General features: G+C 37.9%; 1 protein-coding gene across 2 annotated transcripts; it reads left to right on the forward strand.

The window, feature by feature from the left end:
* The first annotated feature begins 1,480 nt into the window (after positions 1 to 1,480).
* Positions 1,481 to 19,719, forward strand: LOC122636486 (carbonic anhydrase 2). Of its 2 annotated transcripts, XM_043827738.1 has the most exons (8): positions 1,481 to 2,067; positions 9,296 to 9,496; positions 11,225 to 11,346; positions 13,136 to 13,231; positions 15,284 to 15,398; positions 15,745 to 15,840; positions 17,152 to 17,330; positions 17,482 to 19,719. In XM_043827738.1, exons 1-8 carry the CDS (start codon positions 2,028 to 2,030, stop codon positions 17,548 to 17,550), a joined length of 918 nt encoding a protein of 305 aa, XP_043683673.1. In that variant the 5' UTR covers positions 1,481 to 2,027; the 3' UTR covers positions 17,551 to 19,719. The 2 variants fall into 2 exon arrangements, with proteins under 2 accessions (XP_043683673.1, XP_043683674.1); XM_043827739.1 differs by lacking the exon at positions 15,745 to 15,840 and having other exon boundaries at positions 1,491 to 2,067.
* Positions 19,720 to 19,840: the final 121 nt, after the last annotated feature.

Consider the following 19,840-nt stretch of genomic DNA (forward strand, 5'->3'; position numbering starts at 1 on the left):
GTCACGCGAAAAAGATCGATCGTTGCTTCCAGAGTTGAACGGGCTACGTTTAGAGGATATACTTACATAGACGCGACTTATCTCTTTTTGTATCGTTAAAATGTAAGTTCTCGCGTCGTATTCATCTAAATATCCAAATACGTTATGTTTTTACGAGATTAACTTTCTTCGAAAATTTCTTTTTCGAACTTATTTTTCGCTGTTCGATCATCTGATTATTCGGCTGTTCGATTATTCACGCGGTATAGCTTAATATACGACATATTTGAATTTGTTTGATTATGTAAGGCGTCGGTACCGTCCCTGTCGGTGCTAGAATACAATTTCGCATTCGCACGGTTGCACATAGTACATATTTTGGATTGAAATGCAGACCAGAGCTAGCAATTTCTATGGACTACGTTCGGTCGTTTACGTCAGTCGCCACAAATGAATAAATTTCATGTTTTAGCATCTTGCTGACTTTGAACATTTTTCGAAAATGCAGGTTACCTATATATTACTTTTCAGAGAAAAGAAAAACGTTTAACGATAAGGTTAACGATAAATTTTTCGTTTCAACGAGAGATATCGTTTGTTCACGAAGATTCAATGCTTGCACAAAGTCTGCTACTATATTTATGATGGATGACTTGATTATTTTAATTATATAGCCGACACAGGTAAGTAAATTTTCATCGATAAAACCGAGGACGTTCGAGAGAAGGTAATCAAGTTTTTCTTTAAATCTCATATTTCTTTTAACGATAAATTTCAATAAAGTCGAAAGAACTGGAGATTTGCGGATGCTTTCCGATAGAAATTACTAGAATTCATTAATTTTTATTGGTACAGTCGTAAACGCGACCGATTCACTTTATTGGTATAATGGAGGCAGAACGATGACGTTTACGAAGCACGTTCTATGACATAACGTTATCGTGACAAATGTTACCCGCCGTTTAATAAAAAGAAAGATGCGTGCTTCCTTGAATGAATTACTTCCTCAAAGTGTTCCCTTTTGGCCGTTCTTTTGTTCGAACAGAAAGCAACATCTGTACCAAGACCATCTGTTCTCTATGTTTGCACCGAGACCGTGAAATTTGTTGTTGTAAATTATCGCACTGTGTTACGAGATGAGACGAGTCGAGTCGAGCCGTATTTTCTATGCTCTTTACACCTTTGTGTCAACGTTTAAAGATACAATTCTCACGTTTTTTTAAACGTGATATTTAGTAACTCCTTAGATATCATACGCACGATTCATATTCTATTAATTCATATTCAAATTAAAATTTCTTCGACGATGACTAGTAAAAAATGTTTAGGAACGACGAAGAAAGACGATCTTAAACGTTGTACGTCCGCGCGCGGACTGGTCCCAATAGAGTGGGGGTAAAGTCGCACGTGTACAGGGTTTGTCGCGCATGCGCCGAGAAGTTAGCGTCGGTCACGTGACCGCGCGCGATATAAACCATAGGGACGCGCCGGCCGGCGTTACATTCGTGGAAATTCTCGTGCGAGCGGTGGACACGGTCGCGAGTCGGTACGAATCGAAAGGCATCCCAAAGAGGCAGAGGCAGAAGCAGAGACAGACAGAGACGGAACAGAGAGAGGGAGAATAAAAGTTACTCTGGTGAGCAGGACGAAAGCGCACGAAGAGGAACCGAACGCGCTCGAAGTATCACGCCGGTCTTTCGATTCGATCGCGAAGCGAGAAGATTCCTCCGTCTTTTCTCCTGCTCGAAGTTGACAAGAAAGAATCGTCGATCCTCTTCATTATTTTTCATTGTTTTCGCGTTCGCATATCTTTTCTAGTCGTAGAGCCCTCTCGTAGAATCAGTCTCGTTCGTCCTTAAACACTTTTCAAATTCGCAACCCAGACGCGATATTTTCTTGGGAAATTGCGAGAGCAGGCGAAGGTGGCGCGTTCGATCTAGCAAAAGAACAGTGTAAATCGACAAAACGAGCGGGAGCAAGTTGTACTCGGATCTCAACTACGCGGATCTTAATTTCCGATACATCCGATACCGTCCCTGTCGTCCGCGATGGGTTCCAAGAACGAGTGGGACTATTCGATCCGAAACGGTGAGTTTTATTTTGTTTAATCCTTTTATGATAAGTCTTCCTAGTTTTCCATAGGTTATATTTACGGTGTATTTCCTATTTCCTATTTATTTATTTACTTTGTTTTGAAACATTTCCTTTCCTCGAACGGTTCTCCGCTTGAAAAGCGGACGGGTGAAAATGGGTGGAACTTTCACAAAATTCTCCGGCGATTTATTGTTTCTTATTTGTTAGAGAGCCTACCCACTCTATTTCTCTATTATGGCGCGGAGCATCTGTTGCTGCTGTAGCAGCGCAAAGACGCGTAATACATTCCATCGTACGTATAGATACTTAAACTTAGATATCTACGTGTATGCGCACGTCTCGTGCTCGTTGCTTACTCGTCGTTTTGCGACTCGCACGAATGTGAACTCGTATATAATTAAGTTATCGATTACACGCATGATCCGTTGAGGCGACACGAGCATTTGTGCCTTTCCTCGCACACACGCTCGTTTTTCTTTCTCCTCCGTTTTGCAATTTTTCCCCGTTTACTCGAAAGTTTTCTCTCCTTTACGATGGTACCGCGTTTCCAGATCGAGCGCGCAGCATCATTCTACGCGCATTACGATCTTGGAGCTTGCGTCGCGAACAGAAGATCTTTAGTTCGCGATAAAGCCAATGGCAATAACGTCGAATCGGGCCAGTACCTGTGTCGACAAATTGTATGGACCAAGAAAAGAGTGACGAAAATGTGGTTCTTCTCTCAAATTTCTCCTCGAATCGTAAAATTGGAAAAGAAAATTGACATTTTACGACATTCAGGACGTTAGGCTCTACATTTAAATGGTTCAACAATGGCCGATACCTAAGGGCATCGTCTCCCGTACGAAATGCAGGCCGTACTGGCCGTGCCAAACGAAGAAAACTTTTGCAGCTTTCGCGGAAGGAGGTCTCTCACGTAGGCTCTCCCTACGTGAGGAAAGGGGGTAATCTCCTTCTCGGCAGTGGTGTGCTCGGTAGGTAGGTAAGGTAAAATGAAAATCAATAGTTTTCCCTTCGTGCTTTCAGGCCGATGCACCTGTCCCTGTTAAAGTGTGTAGGCACGCGCTCGATCCTTGGTATACGCGCGGTTATCGCATGCGGTCGCAAACGCGAGGACAGCAGGTCGCAGACCCAGTTTCGCTTCTCCTCGTCATCTATAGATCATAGTCGTTCGCTCTTGTTTGCCCCCCTTTCTCCATGGCCCCGAAATCACTCTCTTCTCTTTCTCCTTCTCTCTTTCCTTTTACTCCTCTCTTGAACACCCTCAATCTCGGGCCAATTTGTCAGGCCAAAGCTATCTTTGAAACGACCGCGATTGAAAGTACGGCGAACTCCCTATGATTCTATGTCTATATGGATCTATGCAAGTACATGCGTCTTAGTTGGTATAGCCCGTACGATTAGCTTCATTCCGTCGCGTTAACAAAACTAGAGATCTTCGATCAAACTGATTTCGTTCGAAAGCTCTCGTCGTTCTGTTAAACCGAAACGTAGATACCTGACACTGCGTATATCATATGCGCACTTGTCTACAAATACTAGGGTCACTAGTAGTGACTCGTCGTACGGCCGCGTGCATCTATGTGCGACGAAACTTTAGAAAGTCGCTTCTTCTAGCCAATGGTATGCGATAATCTCATCGGCAACGCGATGTCACGTGCAACCCAAGCTCTAACTACCAGTGATTAAGGTATGCTTTTTCTAAATCTTACTTTCCATCGCGAGGGTACTTGCGACTCGTTAAAGAAGGTTCTTCGTGCCGTTGGCTGCATGTAATTAAAGGAAAAGGATTTCCTTTAATTACATATATTTTTCTTATTCTTTTTCTTTCTTTCTTTCTTTCTTTCTTTCTTTCTTTGTGTCGCAACCTAACGATCTTCGTTTTATTTGCACGGCGTGGCTTATGGCGTTCGTCGAGTTGAATACAAATTAACTATTCAATGGACGGAAGGAAGTTTTGTCTTTGAAAGGAAAAGATAGAGAGACGGACAGAGAGAGAAGAGAGAAATTTAACGACTTATTAATTACTATTCTAATATCATACTCTTCTCGATCAAACGTAAATGGGAACGAAAAAAGAAAAAACGATCCAAGTCGGCTTTCCTCGCAGTATATGAAACTCGAAATCGCCGAAGAGAGATTCGTAGCAGTGTTAACAGGACGGATCTATACACGTATCGATTTGAGTAATAATAATAACTGCCAAGTTGCGATGTACCTTTCAGATTTGCACATTTTCCATCGAGTTTATGTTAACGTCTTGAACCTTCGAATGAGAGTATAGACAAAAACCGGTTGGGAACCAGTTTACCTAGAAAATATTTTGTTTCTTTGAAAGACAAGAAATATAATGTACGTACGTGTGTATATCTGGCAATTGTCGAAGGGAATGAAGATTCTGTGCATGGTTCCTTTTTTCTCCTTCTTTCCTTCCTTCTTTCTTTTTTCTTTCTTTCTCCTGTTTTTTTTTTTTTCTTCATCTTTTTTCTATAACTCGGCTAAAGATAGACGCCAGACAGCACTTTTTTAGCCTCTCTGATCCAAGCCTTTCAGACGCCGGGTCTTCGTTATCGAACATGGCTCGAATAATTCACTTTATATTCACGAAATTATTGCAGCGTTGCTCGGTAACGTGTAATTCGCTCAACCGATAATTTTCCTCTCGAAAAGAAAACAGTGATCTTGCATCGTTCGTAATGTCATCCCGCGTTGATTACACGAGACACGTGAAATTCTTGGACGCTCCAAGTTAATGACATTATTCGGAGCGCGCTAATGATCGTGCTTGGAGTGCCATTGTCGGATAGCCAACAACCTGTTGACCCTTTTCGTCGAACGTTTATCCTCCTATCGGTTGGATCATCGTCCGGTGCACGTCGAGACGTTTATCGAATTGACACACGTAATTACTTTTTCAAATGGGTTCGTAAGAGGTCTTTCGAAACGTTCAAAGAAATCTTTCGAAGTAAGGAAAACTGCGAGTTGATTCAACGAAATAAACTTTCCTCCTCACACTTTTACGCTTTCCTCTTCTACCTGTTGTACTCTATACCTACGTATTTTTACTATAAGAGTATACGTTGCGGTACGAGCATCTGTAAATTTTCATAGTTTCCGTAATCAGGATCGTAAAACAAACAAAAGAGCCAATTAAGAAACGAATTAGACATAAATTAGGCGGGAATTCTAATTCTATTCAAGTAATCACTCGAGTATTAATAATGGAAGATAGGAACGAGTCGTTTCGTTAAGTAACCGAGTCGGTCGATTCGAATACGTACTTACTTACATACGAAAAACAACTTTGTTATCGGCTTAATAATTGAAATTAATTTCAAGAGCGAGCCCCGAGCGTATTCGCTTAACGAGTTAACCCATTTATAACAGGACAAGCTCGGCTTATTTTCAAGTCGATGAAAAACGACGCATCGTGGAAGGTTGTTTAATTAAAATATTTTTATCAGCGTATCATACTTGCCGTATTATATCGCTTAATTTTTTATTTTCATTCGACGATTTTCGATCCAACCAACGATCGACTTGCGTTAAACGATCTTTCTTACATATGCGTCATTCTGGATGGAACAATGAAAAGTTACGATCTCGAATTGAAATCTCGGCTAAAATTGGATATTTGCGTCGATGCGCTGAGAGTCAACTAACGTTATTGTTTCGCGTCGCTTAGCGAAACATGGAAAAAGGATACGTTCGCGTTGTAACAAAATAAGATCCGTTCTCTTTCTCATCTCCGCGAAACGTTCTCCCGTTTTTAGTCACTTGTAATTCTACCAAGAAGATAACGATAAGAAGGATAAAAGAACGAATATCTGATGCTTATGCGTTTATTATATATTACAAAGTCGAACGTAAAAAACGGTTATTCTATTAGATTTCAAGGACTTACTGGCTTTAATTACTGACTTTTAATTAATTACTTCGTTCTTACTTTGTATTACTTTGATTTCTTTGAATTTCACTAAATAATTCATTATATCTGATAAAGCACTGAAAAGTATTAGCAATATTTTTTCTTTTTCTCTCGACGATTAACTCCTCGTTGCTTATCTATTCTTCGAAGAAGCTAAAGCTTCACGCTTTTTAATGAGCGCGGAAAGACAAAGGCACGGCGTAAAACAAAAAGGACGGTATAAAGCGAAACGAGTCGATGGTTAACTTTGATTAGCTCGTTAAAAGTGATCCTCTAGCACGTCCTTGGAATAATGAAGTTCGGCTCGTGTTAATCGCGATCGTCCATGACTCGACGTATGTAATATACGTACCTATGGGTAACATTAAAGTTTAACGCGTGAGTAGGAGAGAGACAGAGAGACAGAGAGAGAGAGAGAGAGAGAGAGAGAGAGAGAGAGAGGATAGGTGCGTAGAATAGAAATGATCGAGAAACGACGCGGACGAGACCTGGTAGATGAGTTCCACGCCCGCGCTTTCCCTGTCTTTACATAAAAGGAATGGCTCTTATTCACATTTATTTGTCGCGGGATCGCTCACGCGTTTTAAAGAGCGCGCCTTTTGCTTTCGCAATCGGATGCTTTCCATGCGCGTATTTTGAATCATTTCAATTATCGTTTAATCACGTACCACAATAGGTATTATTTAATAATTTAATCTTGAATATCTCGTTGAGACGCAATACGGGATCGTAAATAATTTCGAAATTATAAACTTTCAGACAAATATATTAATTAAAAAATGTATTCTTATCGCGTGGAACGTTCCCCGATCGTGTCGGATATAGGGTTGTCGCAATAAAGAAAAAAAAAGAAAAGGAAAGAAATTATTTTCCGAAAGGTGAAATCACATCGATCGCGATCAATCACAACCTAGTCGCATTTGATTTCCTCGTAACCAGCTGATTCATTGCCAGCAAGGTTGAACGTACTTACCTCGATCGCGATCACGAGATCGTCCTTAGATTTACGTTTTATCAAGGCAAAAGTACCAACTCGTACGTATCTCATGTCACAATCTATTATTTCATTACGATTTGTTATCGTTTTAGTAAAGCTACGATCGCGTATACTTAATGCTCGTTATATTACATATTTACAAATCTTTCTCCATTCTGTCTGTTTCACTTATAAGCCACTATAAATATTTAAGATCTTGATTTTAGTGAAACGATAACGAGAGATGCGATCGAAAAATCTTGTGACTCGAACATCATCTCGATTACGATAGTACGCGTCGGATAGTATACGAGAAAATTGATACTACCTACATAATGAAATACCGTTTTCTCTAACAATATTATCTTTCTGATATGACATGAATACGATATGAATAGTAAGATTTAGTGACGATAATTCGCTCGCGGAACGTCGTTCAACGAAACTGCACTCGTCAAGGTCGCTGTCATGATCTTCAATGCCAATGCGCTTATATGTATTTATCAGGAGAGAGCGTACGGTTGCTTTATATCTTTCTTCCTCTAGAGTTTACTCTCCGTTCTCGAGAAAGCTAAGGACTAGAACAACCACCGAAGAACGAACCGGTTTCTCATCGTTCCTCACCGTTTTCGATTATCACGACCCAACGAAATGGGAGCCTTCGTCCGTACGAGGCTTCCGTCTTCTTTTTACTCTCCCTTCGGGATTACCGTTACAACATGCTTCGGCTTCGAATCCTTGTAAGCTCGTATAGGACTGGCGACATTTACGTTAAAGTAACAAAATCTAACGTACGACGAACGCAAGCTAAAATAGTTGGATACTCGAGTACGTAAACGCTTTACGTACATATACATTTTTACGGATATAACATTTATAAATAGGAAACTTTAACTATTATGCGTAGTTGAAAATGATCCGCAATAATAATTGATAAACGTCAAAAATGCATAACAATCTTTCCGATAACCTTTTCTATTTTAAACGAGATACGGACTTAACGTCCTTGTACTTGCATCGAAAAACTTTGCATAATATTACATTATATTTCCGACGCTAATCGGCATGAAAATATGACGATAATAAGAGTCAACAACGATTCTATAAATCCTTACTCGCGAGCTTAGAACGGATCCGATCAAATTTCACGCGAAGTGTAATGTGGCGAACTGTGAACATGGCGAGGAACGCGATGTAATGTATGTAGTAGGCTCACCGATTAGCGAATTAATGACGCGCGACTGTCCGCACGTGACTATGATTTCATCATCGATTACTGTGTCAGAGCCGAGCATGATGACCTTGAACACAAAGATTTACCAGCGACCTTGCAGAGCGGGAGGCTTTGAAATCGAATCGTCTTGCAAAAATTCCATTTTCCTTTTCTTTCCTAAGCAAACTTTTCGAGAATGTCCGTTAAAGAGTTGAAAAGTTTACTCTTTGAGAGAGTGAACAGACGTAGACCTCGAGAACGGCATGAATCACGAGCGTTGATAAGAAGAAATTAATGGGAATCAGCTGCACGTGACACACGTAACCGATAACAATTTCGTCGAGTTTGAACACGTAGCATGTGACTTTATTCTACGCGAATCACGAGTGCCGGGCACATTGACCGCACGATTCTTCGTCTCGAATTTATCGACCAGCTCTCCCGAATACATTAGGAACATAACTTTCCTTCTTTACGAACGTCTTTTGCAGTTAAACGAGATAAAGACTTTTGGGAGTAGATTTTAGAAAGGAGGAAAGATAACGCGTTTGATCGAGACAGAAAAGAAAAGAAAGGAAATGGCCATTTCATAATTGCTGCCACGATCGAGACAGGAAGTGGTAAAAAGTCGTTATCTTATTGTCCCGCTGTTAGGGACAATCTAATAGTGGGAATTGGTGTGATGCTTTTCGTGATATCAATCGAGGTCGCTGTCTCGACCATCAATATCTCGACTGACAATGAGACTTTCCAACCGTTTTCTATACTGTTAAAATCTATTTGTAATTTGACACGTCGCGTTGGACAGGTTCGATTCCAAGGTCGATGGGCTTTTTACTCCGACAAATTCGTTAATCGTAATATCCCGTCTATCTACTCAACAATTGCATCGATATTTCAAGACGCAGATATCCGTTTTTCCTTTTCTCCTTTCTCTTCACGATAAGAAAAACAACGTCTTGCAACGCGGTTGCTGATAAGATTAGAGAGATTAGATTAGATATATAATTTTTGATTCTTCGTAAATTACGCTAATTGATACGATTAAAAATGCTTTAATAACACGTAGTAAAATTTTCTTTTATTTTTATTTTTTTCTTCACAGGCCCCAGCACGTGGGTGGAGAAATTCCCAATGGCGGCGGGTTCGAGGCAAAGTCCGGTGAATATCGAAACCGACCGAGTAGAATCCGACCACGAGGCTCTAAGTAGCAAACCTCTTCGTTGGAAATATCCTGCCACTGCCTCCCGGAAGTTGGTCAATCCAGGATATTGTTGGAGAATCGATACCGATGGCGATGGGACTCGTAAGTTATCCTTTTGAATCTCTCTGTCGAATTCGCCACCTGCGAATTACGATTATTGGGACATTTTTCTAAAAGTTACGCCGAAACTTACTCTAGTATCATTGAAAGTTATCTATATATTTAAATTGCGATTTGTACGACGATCGCAAATCTCACGAGCACCGCCGTCATCCAAATTTGCATTCTCGTCGATCTGCAATTCAATGTTGTCGATTGCAATCGCCTTCTGGCGTTTGCATCGCGAGACCTAAAAAGAAAAAGGGGAGAATGGAAAGGGAGGAGGAAACGCCAAGTAGGGTGTCTCGTTGTAACACTTTGTGGTCACTTGGAGCGGCCAATACCAAAGTGTTGGTACACCATAGTACTTACTTGGATGCAACCAAGTCCTCGTCTCTAACATGGAGTTCCCTAACCCCGTGACCAATCGTTCTAGGATATGTTAATATTTTTCACGCCAAGACCGCGACCATGCTACTCTTTTTTCTCTTTTCTTTTTTTTCTTTTCCACTTTAATTTCCACTCCGTATGACTAATTAAGCACGTTCTTTCGTGATATCGTTCTATTTCACAGTTTTGCGAGCTATAGAAACAAAACTTTACTCTCCATTTAAAAATTTGTAAAAAATCAACGAAACAAATATTCTTCTTTTTTCTTTCTTCGTATTGTTTTTATCTTTTCTTTTTCCACATGGATAAATATCTACAAAAGAATAAATACAAAGGAGAGTAAATCATCAGTTTGTTTAATGCGTTTATTCATCAACTTTTCATATCTTTTGCATTTTTTTCTTCTTCTTTAATTAACGTTCAACTATCGTCACGTATGCTTTTCATCTCTTCACGCGACGCGACGTTCATCATAAGCCAATATCCGCCTGTTTGTATCCATGTAATCTCGCGCGTCAAAAGTGAGTTTATTTTAACATTATCGTAGGACGAGATAAGTGTTCGTCGTTCGAGTGTTAGTTTTTCGAGAAAAAAAACAAAAAACGTCGATTTTAAAGACGCCAATGATTCCTTAATAGCTTCGTGGCGAACGGGCAATCGTTGTACGGAGGCTCTTACGTTCGAAAATTTCCCCTCGAGCGTGTCGAAATGAGGACAACGATACGGCTGCGTAGCGATTGATTCTTGAACAACTTTCTTCGTCGATATTTACTTACTTACCTACTATTTACTTTATGGTACAGTTGTAACCGCACGCGTAAAATAATTACTCAACTTTTTACATGATTCATTATTTTACATATTTACTTTAGATATTTCATTTCAAATTTTCGAACATAAAAATCAGCATAATTACGTTGCTAACCTTTGTAGATATTTTTCTAATTTCAAATAATATTAGTTCTCTCTTTAATTCGTTTCGCGGATAGTTAGATAGTCCAAATCCGTCTGATTTTATTAACAAAAAGAAAAAAGAAAGAAAGAAGAAAGAAAAAGAAAGACTTCAAAAGTCGAAAGAACATTTTTCATACGACTCTTTCAAATATGTTGTTTCTCGCAAGAAACTTCAGTCGATATAAATAAGCACAGCCCTCTTATCACTGCCCCTACATGGGGCCAGCACAAGTATGGTTGGTCTAATCAGGCGCATCCTGTAATAGAGACGTCACAGGAACGATCGAGGTATCTCGCGAATACTCTAGTTAGTCTGAGCGAACCAATTGTCGTTTTTTTTTCTTCTTTCATCTAGCAGTTGTCATAAAGATCCAATTTTAATTGCAGTTTTGAGCGGTGGACCTCTCATGGACGATATTTATAAGCTCGAACAATATCATTGCCATTGGGGATGTAGCGACTCGAGAGGTTCCGAGCATACCGTTGATGGTCAAGCTTTTGCTGGCGAGGTATCTTTTTAAAATTATTCATTCTTTTCTTAATCTCTAAGAATTCTCAAATGTTCCATTTAAAAGAGCTTATCCAAAATCGATTGAAAGTTTATATTGAGTATAACACGAGTATAATAGGATTTATAGCAATCTTTTGAAAATATCATCGTTTATATTTAAATTCAACATTCTATTAATTAATAATCTTGAAAGTACAAACAACCTTATGCTACGTTAAGTTAATATTGAGAACTCTTTGAAACTAATCATAAGCCCCGTTACGTGATTCCTGACGAAATTCTCTCTACAAGTAAAAGATAAAAATAAAAATATAAGAGATCGCAAAATAAAAGATTTTACGAGCAAGTTACGTTCCTCGTCGTCGTGTTGTTTCGATCTGACGATCGACTTTGAGTCTCTCGTGTATAGCGTTGTTAATTCATTTCACGTGGAACATGAATCACGTCGCGGCCACTCGTTCGAATTCACGAGTTACCTACAGCCCTAGGCTTTTTCTCGAAAGATAAGTGAATTCTATGTATTTTTATTCGTCTCTACGAATACCCGACGACCGACGGACGGAGAAACTCCGCTATATTATATCTAGCTACAAATAGTTACGGACGTACACATGGAAATAAAAAATCTGTCATAGTCGAGAATGAGAACACGTTAATAGAATCGGTTAAATAATTTTTTTTCATTTTTTTTTTTGTTTCTTTCCTAATTCGGCTATCGCGAAAGCTAGTTTTGCGTATTTTCTAAACGATTTATCATTATCGTATCGTACCTTATAACGATTGATCTATCGATACTTTAGGTATATATTATCCTAGGTGATCGTAACGGCGCGGTTCTGTCTATAGATAGAAACGGCTTCGAGTCGAATCGTTTCACGTTTATCGTCATCGTCCGGAACGCAAAACGCGAGTCGCAATCGCTCGACTGCACGCAAATCGCATCTGAATTGTGCAACGATTCGATCGTACACCTGCGTATTGTTTAGCGATGAGAGTAAACTGTTGAATGGTAGGTATCGTTAAAAAGACCATCGGTTTATTCTGCATACGAGTCGTACTATATATATATATATATATCTTCCTATTTACGAGGATACCGTTACCTGTCGATTCTATTTACTTATGTAGTAAGATCTTTCGAGCGTTCCCTTCGATGTCAAAAGTCGGTCAAAGTGTTTTAAAGACTCTCCTTTTTTCATTCGTCCTTTCATTTTTACTACGCGCCTCGCCGATGAAAAATTTAGACGACATATTATCTACTTACCATGATTAATTTAAGATAATTGAATATCGATGAGTCAATTTACTGACGATTAACAAAAGTCTGTTAAATCTAATTTAACTAGAAGTGTTTCAAACACGTTTACTTTAGAACGACAAGATCTACATTGTTTACTCATTCGTTGCTTCTCGAGGATATAATTACATCAGCAGTCCAATACGAAGATCAATTATCAACCGCGAAAAAATATTCCATCTTTCGTTGAAACGTAAATATATCTACGTATACGTGTTGCTAAACGTAAATCCGATGGTCAAAAGGAAAGATAACTTTCAGGCGGTCGTTAATCGTTTGAAGAAACGACAAACAAAAATTGACTTCTCTTTGACAGAAGATACATAAAAAGCTTGTCCTTATAATCGACGACCATTCGTTTACACGCTCCGTGATTCATATTAACCAATTAACATGTTCGATAGTTTTCTTGAATTACGCGTTACGCAACAAAAATAAATACAGAGATAGACAAGTTGATGCACTCACTTTTCCTACTTTTTTTTTTCAGCTTCACTTGGTTCATTGGAACACAAGCAAATACAAGACATTCGCGGAAGCTGCGAAAGCGTCGGATGGTCTCGCGGTGTTGGGTGTTTTTCTCAAGGTCAGTTCCTTCTCTCTCTCTCTCTCTCTCTCTCTCTTTCTATTACTTCGTGTAGTATTCCTCAGAGGTCGATGCAAACCTCTCGAAGCCCCTTTTATTATATAGCGATTATTTACCCTCCTTTTCGGAATTGTCTCTCACACCCTTTTTTTCTATGGATGCACTCTTTTGCGGGTATACACACGCTTATGTCAAAGCTTTTACATAAGCTGCAAGCTCTAGAAGCAGAATCCGTAACAGTGGCGACGTTAACAGCATCGGTTGATAGACGATTACGTAAACGTTTATATGGTGAAGGACGTGAACCATTATTTCGTTCTTCCAAACTGCAGCGAAATTCTCTTTTCCACGCGAGCACGGATATCGTTAACGTGATAGCGCGACCACCGGATGGAATTTAAATCGATCATTTCCTTCGTTCGACGCTCTCTCTCTCTCTCTCTCTCTCTCTCTCTCTCTCTCTCTCTCTCTCTCTCTCTCTCTCTCTCTCTCTCTCTTACCGGAAAGATCGATTTTTACGATGGCCATTGCTATTCTGTCAAGAAGAACTTCCTTTACATTTTTTTTGGTTACAAAAGCTCGTCGATGGATAAAAAAGATACGTGAGAAACTCGAGAGATCAACAATAGGAAAGTCACGATATAATTCGTTTCAAAATTACTGTACATTCACTTTTTAAAACTAATTTCTTCTAGTGGATCGATTCTTTCGCACGTTGGATGATCATTTTTAAGGAAATTTTCTCCGTACGATTATATCAAATCCGTACGGTTACATCACGCAACTTCGATTTCATATGCGACAGAGAGAAAAGGATGATTTATACAGTGTCTAAGAGCTAGCCTATGTCGTGGTAGCAGGAACTATACTCAGAAACGTACCTCGTCAGTTTATTATCAATCGCATAATGAAAGTCAGCGTCCACGTCGTTTCTATGTTCGTTGCATAATATTTCGAGAGGGTCAAGCAAAGTCTTAGATTTATCGAATTGCAAATATGTAAACGCATTCCAAGCTATCATCTTCGACATCAATCAACCGTGTATGGAATTTACGTGTGCGCACGCGCGCGAGTTAACATGCTTTATATGTATTATTATAACGCGATGCAATTTGAAAAGTGCTGTTGCGCAATCGCCCGTCGAAGACAAAGTTTCGCGCGAAAATTTTTATCGACGGCATGCGAAGCTTTCAACGACGTCATTTTTTTCTAAACGATCTCGTTGAATTTTTAATGTAATTTTGACAATAGACATATCTTCCATCCGTTAGGAATCTTTCACGTCAATAGCTATGTTAATGTCGTGCCCGGTTCAATTTATTCATACGCAATTAAGAACATTTCTAACGGTACATTCCAAGTACGTATATGTGATACGTAAGATCGCGATCGTTAGATAATCGCCAATTAATGTGACATATGGTTTGTATAGAAGAGCGACACTTGAATCGATGTCTTTCGATTCAGAATGCACATGCAAGTCGCATAATTAGATCGCAATACGATCGCAATACGATCGCAATCTAATGAATAAATAAATTAAGATACCGAACACAATCCAATCGAATGTCATATGTTTCTAATGTCTGTGTTCGATTCACTCATAATACATTTGATCCTCGATCGATAGGAGTATAATTTTAAAGGAATATAATTTTTCCTATAAAGGAAGAATGGGACAAATCTATGGAACATTTCGATCGAATTATTTCCACAAAGAGAAAATCGTATATTCGCAGGATAGAAAAATCATCGGTGCACGACAAATCGATTTCCAATCGTCCACGTAGAAATACTTTATGAGTGTCTCTTATGTTTATGAGCTACGAACGGTTTGCTTGCTCGACGAGAACTTTCTTATAACTTATAGATCAAACCGAGTCGTATAGTCGGCCATTTAAATCATTGCCTTAACAAACAAGAGTTCGTCTCTAAAATCAATTGGGTTGATCCGTTCAAGTTCGATCAAGGAAACATGTACGTTTAGTTAATTATTAAATGTCACGAAAGGAAGTTTTCTCAAAGGCATTTTTAATTCTTTTTTTTTTCTAGGTTGGTAAAACCCACGAGGAAATGGATAAGATCGCTCGTTTATTGCCATACGTGTCGCACAAGGACGAAGTTGTAGAAATAGCGGAACTCATTGACCCCAGCAAGTTACTTCCCGGTGAGTTTACTCGAAAATCCATCCAAGTTTAATGTTTAGATCGATAAGAACTATCCATATTGTTGAAAACAATATCAGCTTAAAATTATTAGTTGGATATATTCGTATCGCTCTAATAATTATTGTTTTGGTTTAGCAAATTAAAAGTAGATATAAATTTGCAAACGATTAGACGACCGGCGATTAGACGTAGAATTAGTTTTGTAGTTGGACAAAGTTTAGTGTAGCTGACGGTCGCGGTCTCTTCGAACGAAAAAGACGTACCAATCGAGTCTCACTCTGAAATGCAATAACAAGCTACTGTCAACTAACAAAATGCACTAATGCACCGTAAACGCGCATGCAGTGCGCGGTGGACGAGCCAGCACGCAGAGATGCGCTAATCCGTGCATGCGTTGGGCCGACCGAATCATACGTCACGAGAACAAATTGGATTTTCAAGGTTCGTATAATGCCTTGAACTACATATGTACGTCGCTACGTATCGTGAGTTCCGCGCTCAAGCGTGTCTCCGTCGTCATCTTTTCCTTTTTATTTTTGATCGCTCAAAAGTGAGAAAGAGTGTGTGTGTGTGTGAGGGAGAGAGAGAAAGAAAAAGGAAAAAATCAAGGAGAACGTTCGAAGCGTATCACGATCGATTGTTGTGAAACCTTAGCTTCGAAGTGGAATTTTCTCAACTTATTTTCGTCTTTCCTGCTTTTTTTTTCTTTTTTGTACTTTTTATAACTCGTACGTGGCGTATAAATGTCGCTCCTCGATTTTGCATGTAGATTTGTTGCACTCGTCTTTAACATTTGTGTATTATCACTATCTCGCTTGTTACCTTAAAATATTTTTGCCCGATACACGCTTGACTTATTATTCTTTTATTGATTATCATTTCTGTTCCTTTTTATTTCCTTTCTTTTTCTTTTTTTTTCTTTTTTCATATCCTTGATGTCTAATTGATAATATTCTCTCTATTATGTTATCACGATACATCGTGAAGTAAATTTAATAGAATCCTCGCGCCCGAGAAACGAATGGTTGTCGACGTGACCGTAAGTTTCTAATTTCCATGTACCCAAGAGGATAATATTATTTCAAGATACATTAACTAAATTGTATAATTTCGTTTGTCATCGTCGTAATGCTATCTATTGTCCAACTGACTCGAGTATATACGGCAGTAGATTTTCTTCGTCGATACTTTCGTATTTAATCGTCATTTTGTCCTGTTTGTTGCTACCTTATTGGATTGCTTCGTTTATTTTATCAATGGCGTCTCATTGCTTTTCCGATTAATAAATGGAATTAAGCGAACGGTACTAAAAATAAAATCATATTTTGACCTTCCATTCAAAGCGAGACATATGTCTATACGTGTGAGAGAAACATTAACTAAATGATGGGTTCACCCTCGTCTCTATTATCTTACCATTAATCGATTTCTTCTCGAAATTGTCTAATTAGGAGAAGTATATAGAAGGTATAACGTAGTTGGAAGAACTTTCCAACGAAGAACAATAATGTCTCGCTACCTAATTAGAAACTATAAATATTCGAATTTTCCATATTGAATAATTATTCTCACTCTTTTCTTAGATCCACTGAGTGAACGATGCTTCTATGTTTCTTGAGTTAATGATTGTAACTCTATATAATCACTATGGCAATTGTTGCATGTTGCACTGTTTTTTCTAAAGATGATGCATTTTCTTCAAAGTGAAATAGTTGCGATTTTTTAACACGTTTTTCCTTCGTTTACCTTCAGACGATAACGGTTATTGGACATACTTGGGATCGTTGACGACTCCACCATTCAACGAGAGCGTCACTTGGATTCTCTTCAAGAAATACATCGAGGTGTCTCATCACCAACTCAACATCTTTCGTAATTTGCGAAAATTCCCACGGGGAGAGGAATGCCCTTGTCACGAGAATCACGGGGCTGTAAGATCTTTTAATTCTTTGTTTCTTTTCTTTTCTCTTTTTTCTTTTTATTAGCGAGTAAAAAATTAATATCGCATCTCCGTTCGTACGGTCAAACTTTTGTGTACCTATAATTTCATTTCAATTAATTCTTTTATCTTTCTCTTCGCAGGTGATCAACAATTTCCGTCCACCGCTGCCGCTAGGAAATCGTGTGCTAAGAGAATGCGGCAGCTTTTAAGCTTCTCTCTCTCTCTCTCTCTCTCTCTCTCTCTCTCCCCCTCCCTCTCTTCCTCTGTCCTCTATTGCAAGAAGATAGAAGATTCGTCAAGTTTTGGAGCCGGATTAGTCACTACTAACGATCATAATGGATGTTTGGGCTTCAAATCGTTAACGGAGCTCTCCTTCGTAATCTACGTAACTACGTGCCTTGTGCTACTCGAAATTGGTTTTCTTTGATCTCTACACGAGGCAAAAGTGTGTCGTTAAAAATGAAAAACTGCGGAGATAAGAAAAATGACAAACAAAAAAATATTATGTACGAGTGATTTATCGACGGTTTATTTAGTAGAAGTTTTAATGGATTCTTTACAACTGTTAAATATTACATACTTAAAATATCGTGACATTTTTAGATATAACGAAATATATAGATAAAAAACTCGAAAATGCTTTAGTTGCACTTTTGAGAATATATGTGAACGGCACAGTGCTTCTTTATAGTCAGTACTGAAGAAGTAATACTTATTGTTAGTCATTGAGAATAATCGTGATAAACTACTCTGTTCCAAGTGCAATTAATTAAAATGATTGCGTATGGACGATCATTGTTGCATATTTGATAATATTTGTGTTTGTGAGATAGAAAGGATACATAGTTTATATAGCTCTGTGTAAAGTCTCATAGGATCGATTTTATCCTTTTTTTTTTTTTTTTCTATCATCAATAGTGTTTATGACGATTTAAACTCGGTGAAACGTAAAATGATTTAAATTTAACCAAATTCATTCTATACTTTTTGTCATACTATTGTTAATGTTCTCCGTTCATTTTATAACTTGTTTTATTCTATTTTTATAGAATATCATACATAGTGTGAAAAATATCAACGCGAGAATAGACATCGAAAGAAATCATTGTTTCGATCCTTCTAGTTAAAAAATTTAAAAAAGAAACAGAAAGTGAAAAAAATATTCAGAAATATAATCAAATTCAAATGTTTACATAAAATGTTATTCATCGTTGTTAAATGTAAATGAATAGCGATATTTGATAGAAAAATAGTTATAATATATTTATAAAGCAAATGAACATACTGTGTCGATGTTTGTGAAGATCGGAAGATAACTTCTTATGAGAAAACGAAGGAAAATTTAATGACGAAAAGAAAAAATGAAAAAAAAAGAAAAAGAAAAAAAAAGAAAAAAAAATGTTTATTTTCTAGCCTCGACAACAAATAATGTTGAGCGTATATAATGTGCCATCTTTTATTGGTAATTACATGCACGGTCTTACGATCCACTTCAGATGTTAATATTATTAATCTGTAAAAATGTTATTTTTCCATATATTTCGTTTTAATCTATTTAACGATACCAATCGATATGAATTCTTCGTAGATCGATTTGTAAAGTTTCGATATTGCTTTCTTCGACAAAAATGGAAAAAAGCGATTTTCTTTAACGACTAATGATTAGAGTGCAATGTAGATGTAGATATATATATATATATATATTTTTTTTTTTTTATCAAGTACGCAACGTTTGAGCGGCGATATAATAACGCATCCTACAAATTTGTGTTTTGAATTTTCACAAAGAAGAAGATTTGAAATGCAAATGGATTCCTTTTATCCGTCTTCTTATACGTGTTAACATTTAGTCCGTGCTTTGTTCGTTTGTTGCATATTGCAATAATTTCCAAAATACGTCTATATCATGACGTTCTTTATTATATATGCGTTCCTCCGCAAAGAACTTCGATCTTATCATTAAGTCTTCTATATATGAAATTATTCTGTAAGAATAATCTTTGTAAAATCCAATCCTCCTCTATTTATTATGTTTGAAAATTTGTTGAGCTTGTTCACAACCTGAACTTTCATTAGTTTTTGTTGGAAAAGAAAACGATATACCGATATACCGATCGAGTGGAGTATTACATTGTCAAACTTTCATGATAAAGTAGAACAACGAGAGTAAAACTTGGATCTTACCGACGGAGATAAACAAGTTCAAATGTAACGTAGCGCACTCTACGATAAGAGCTGCAAGTTGCTTGGTTTGTAAAAACAATTTCGCATAGATGAAATCATTTAGAAAAGCCAGAGCATATAATAAAAGAGTTTGAAAAAACAAGCGCCAATATGTGTGCCATGAAAATATAGCAAAGTTGTATCCGTTATCATAATACTTTGTTATTAATATCATAAGAACATCTTATCATCGAAAATTAACTAATTGGTATGTAGATACTATTGTTAGTCGGTAGGTATATGTAATTGTTATGAGATCATCGATGTCAAAGGTTG

The sequence above is a fragment of the Vespula pensylvanica genome, chromosome 22 (assembly GCF_014466175.1).
Source record: "Vespula pensylvanica isolate Volc-1 chromosome 22, ASM1446617v1, whole genome shotgun sequence".
Lineage (NCBI taxonomy): Eukaryota > Metazoa > Arthropoda > Insecta > Hymenoptera > Vespidae > Vespula > Vespula pensylvanica.

What these genes read in the sequence shown, in the direction of transcription:
- LOC122636486 (XM_043827738.1), top strand. Translation starts at nt 2,028, where the DNA reads ATGGGTTCCAAGAACGAGTGGGACTATTCGATCCGAAACG. An exon ending in GGACTATTCGATCCGAAACG is followed by an intron (nt 2,068 to 9,295) that starts GTGAGTTTTATT and finishes TTTTCTTCACAG; the next exon opens with GCCCCAGCACGTGGGTGGAG. An exon ending in TGTTGGGTGTTTTTCTCAAG is followed by an intron (nt 13,232 to 15,283) that starts GTCAGTTCCTTC and finishes TTTTTTTTCTAG; the next exon opens with GTTGGTAAAACCCACGAGGA.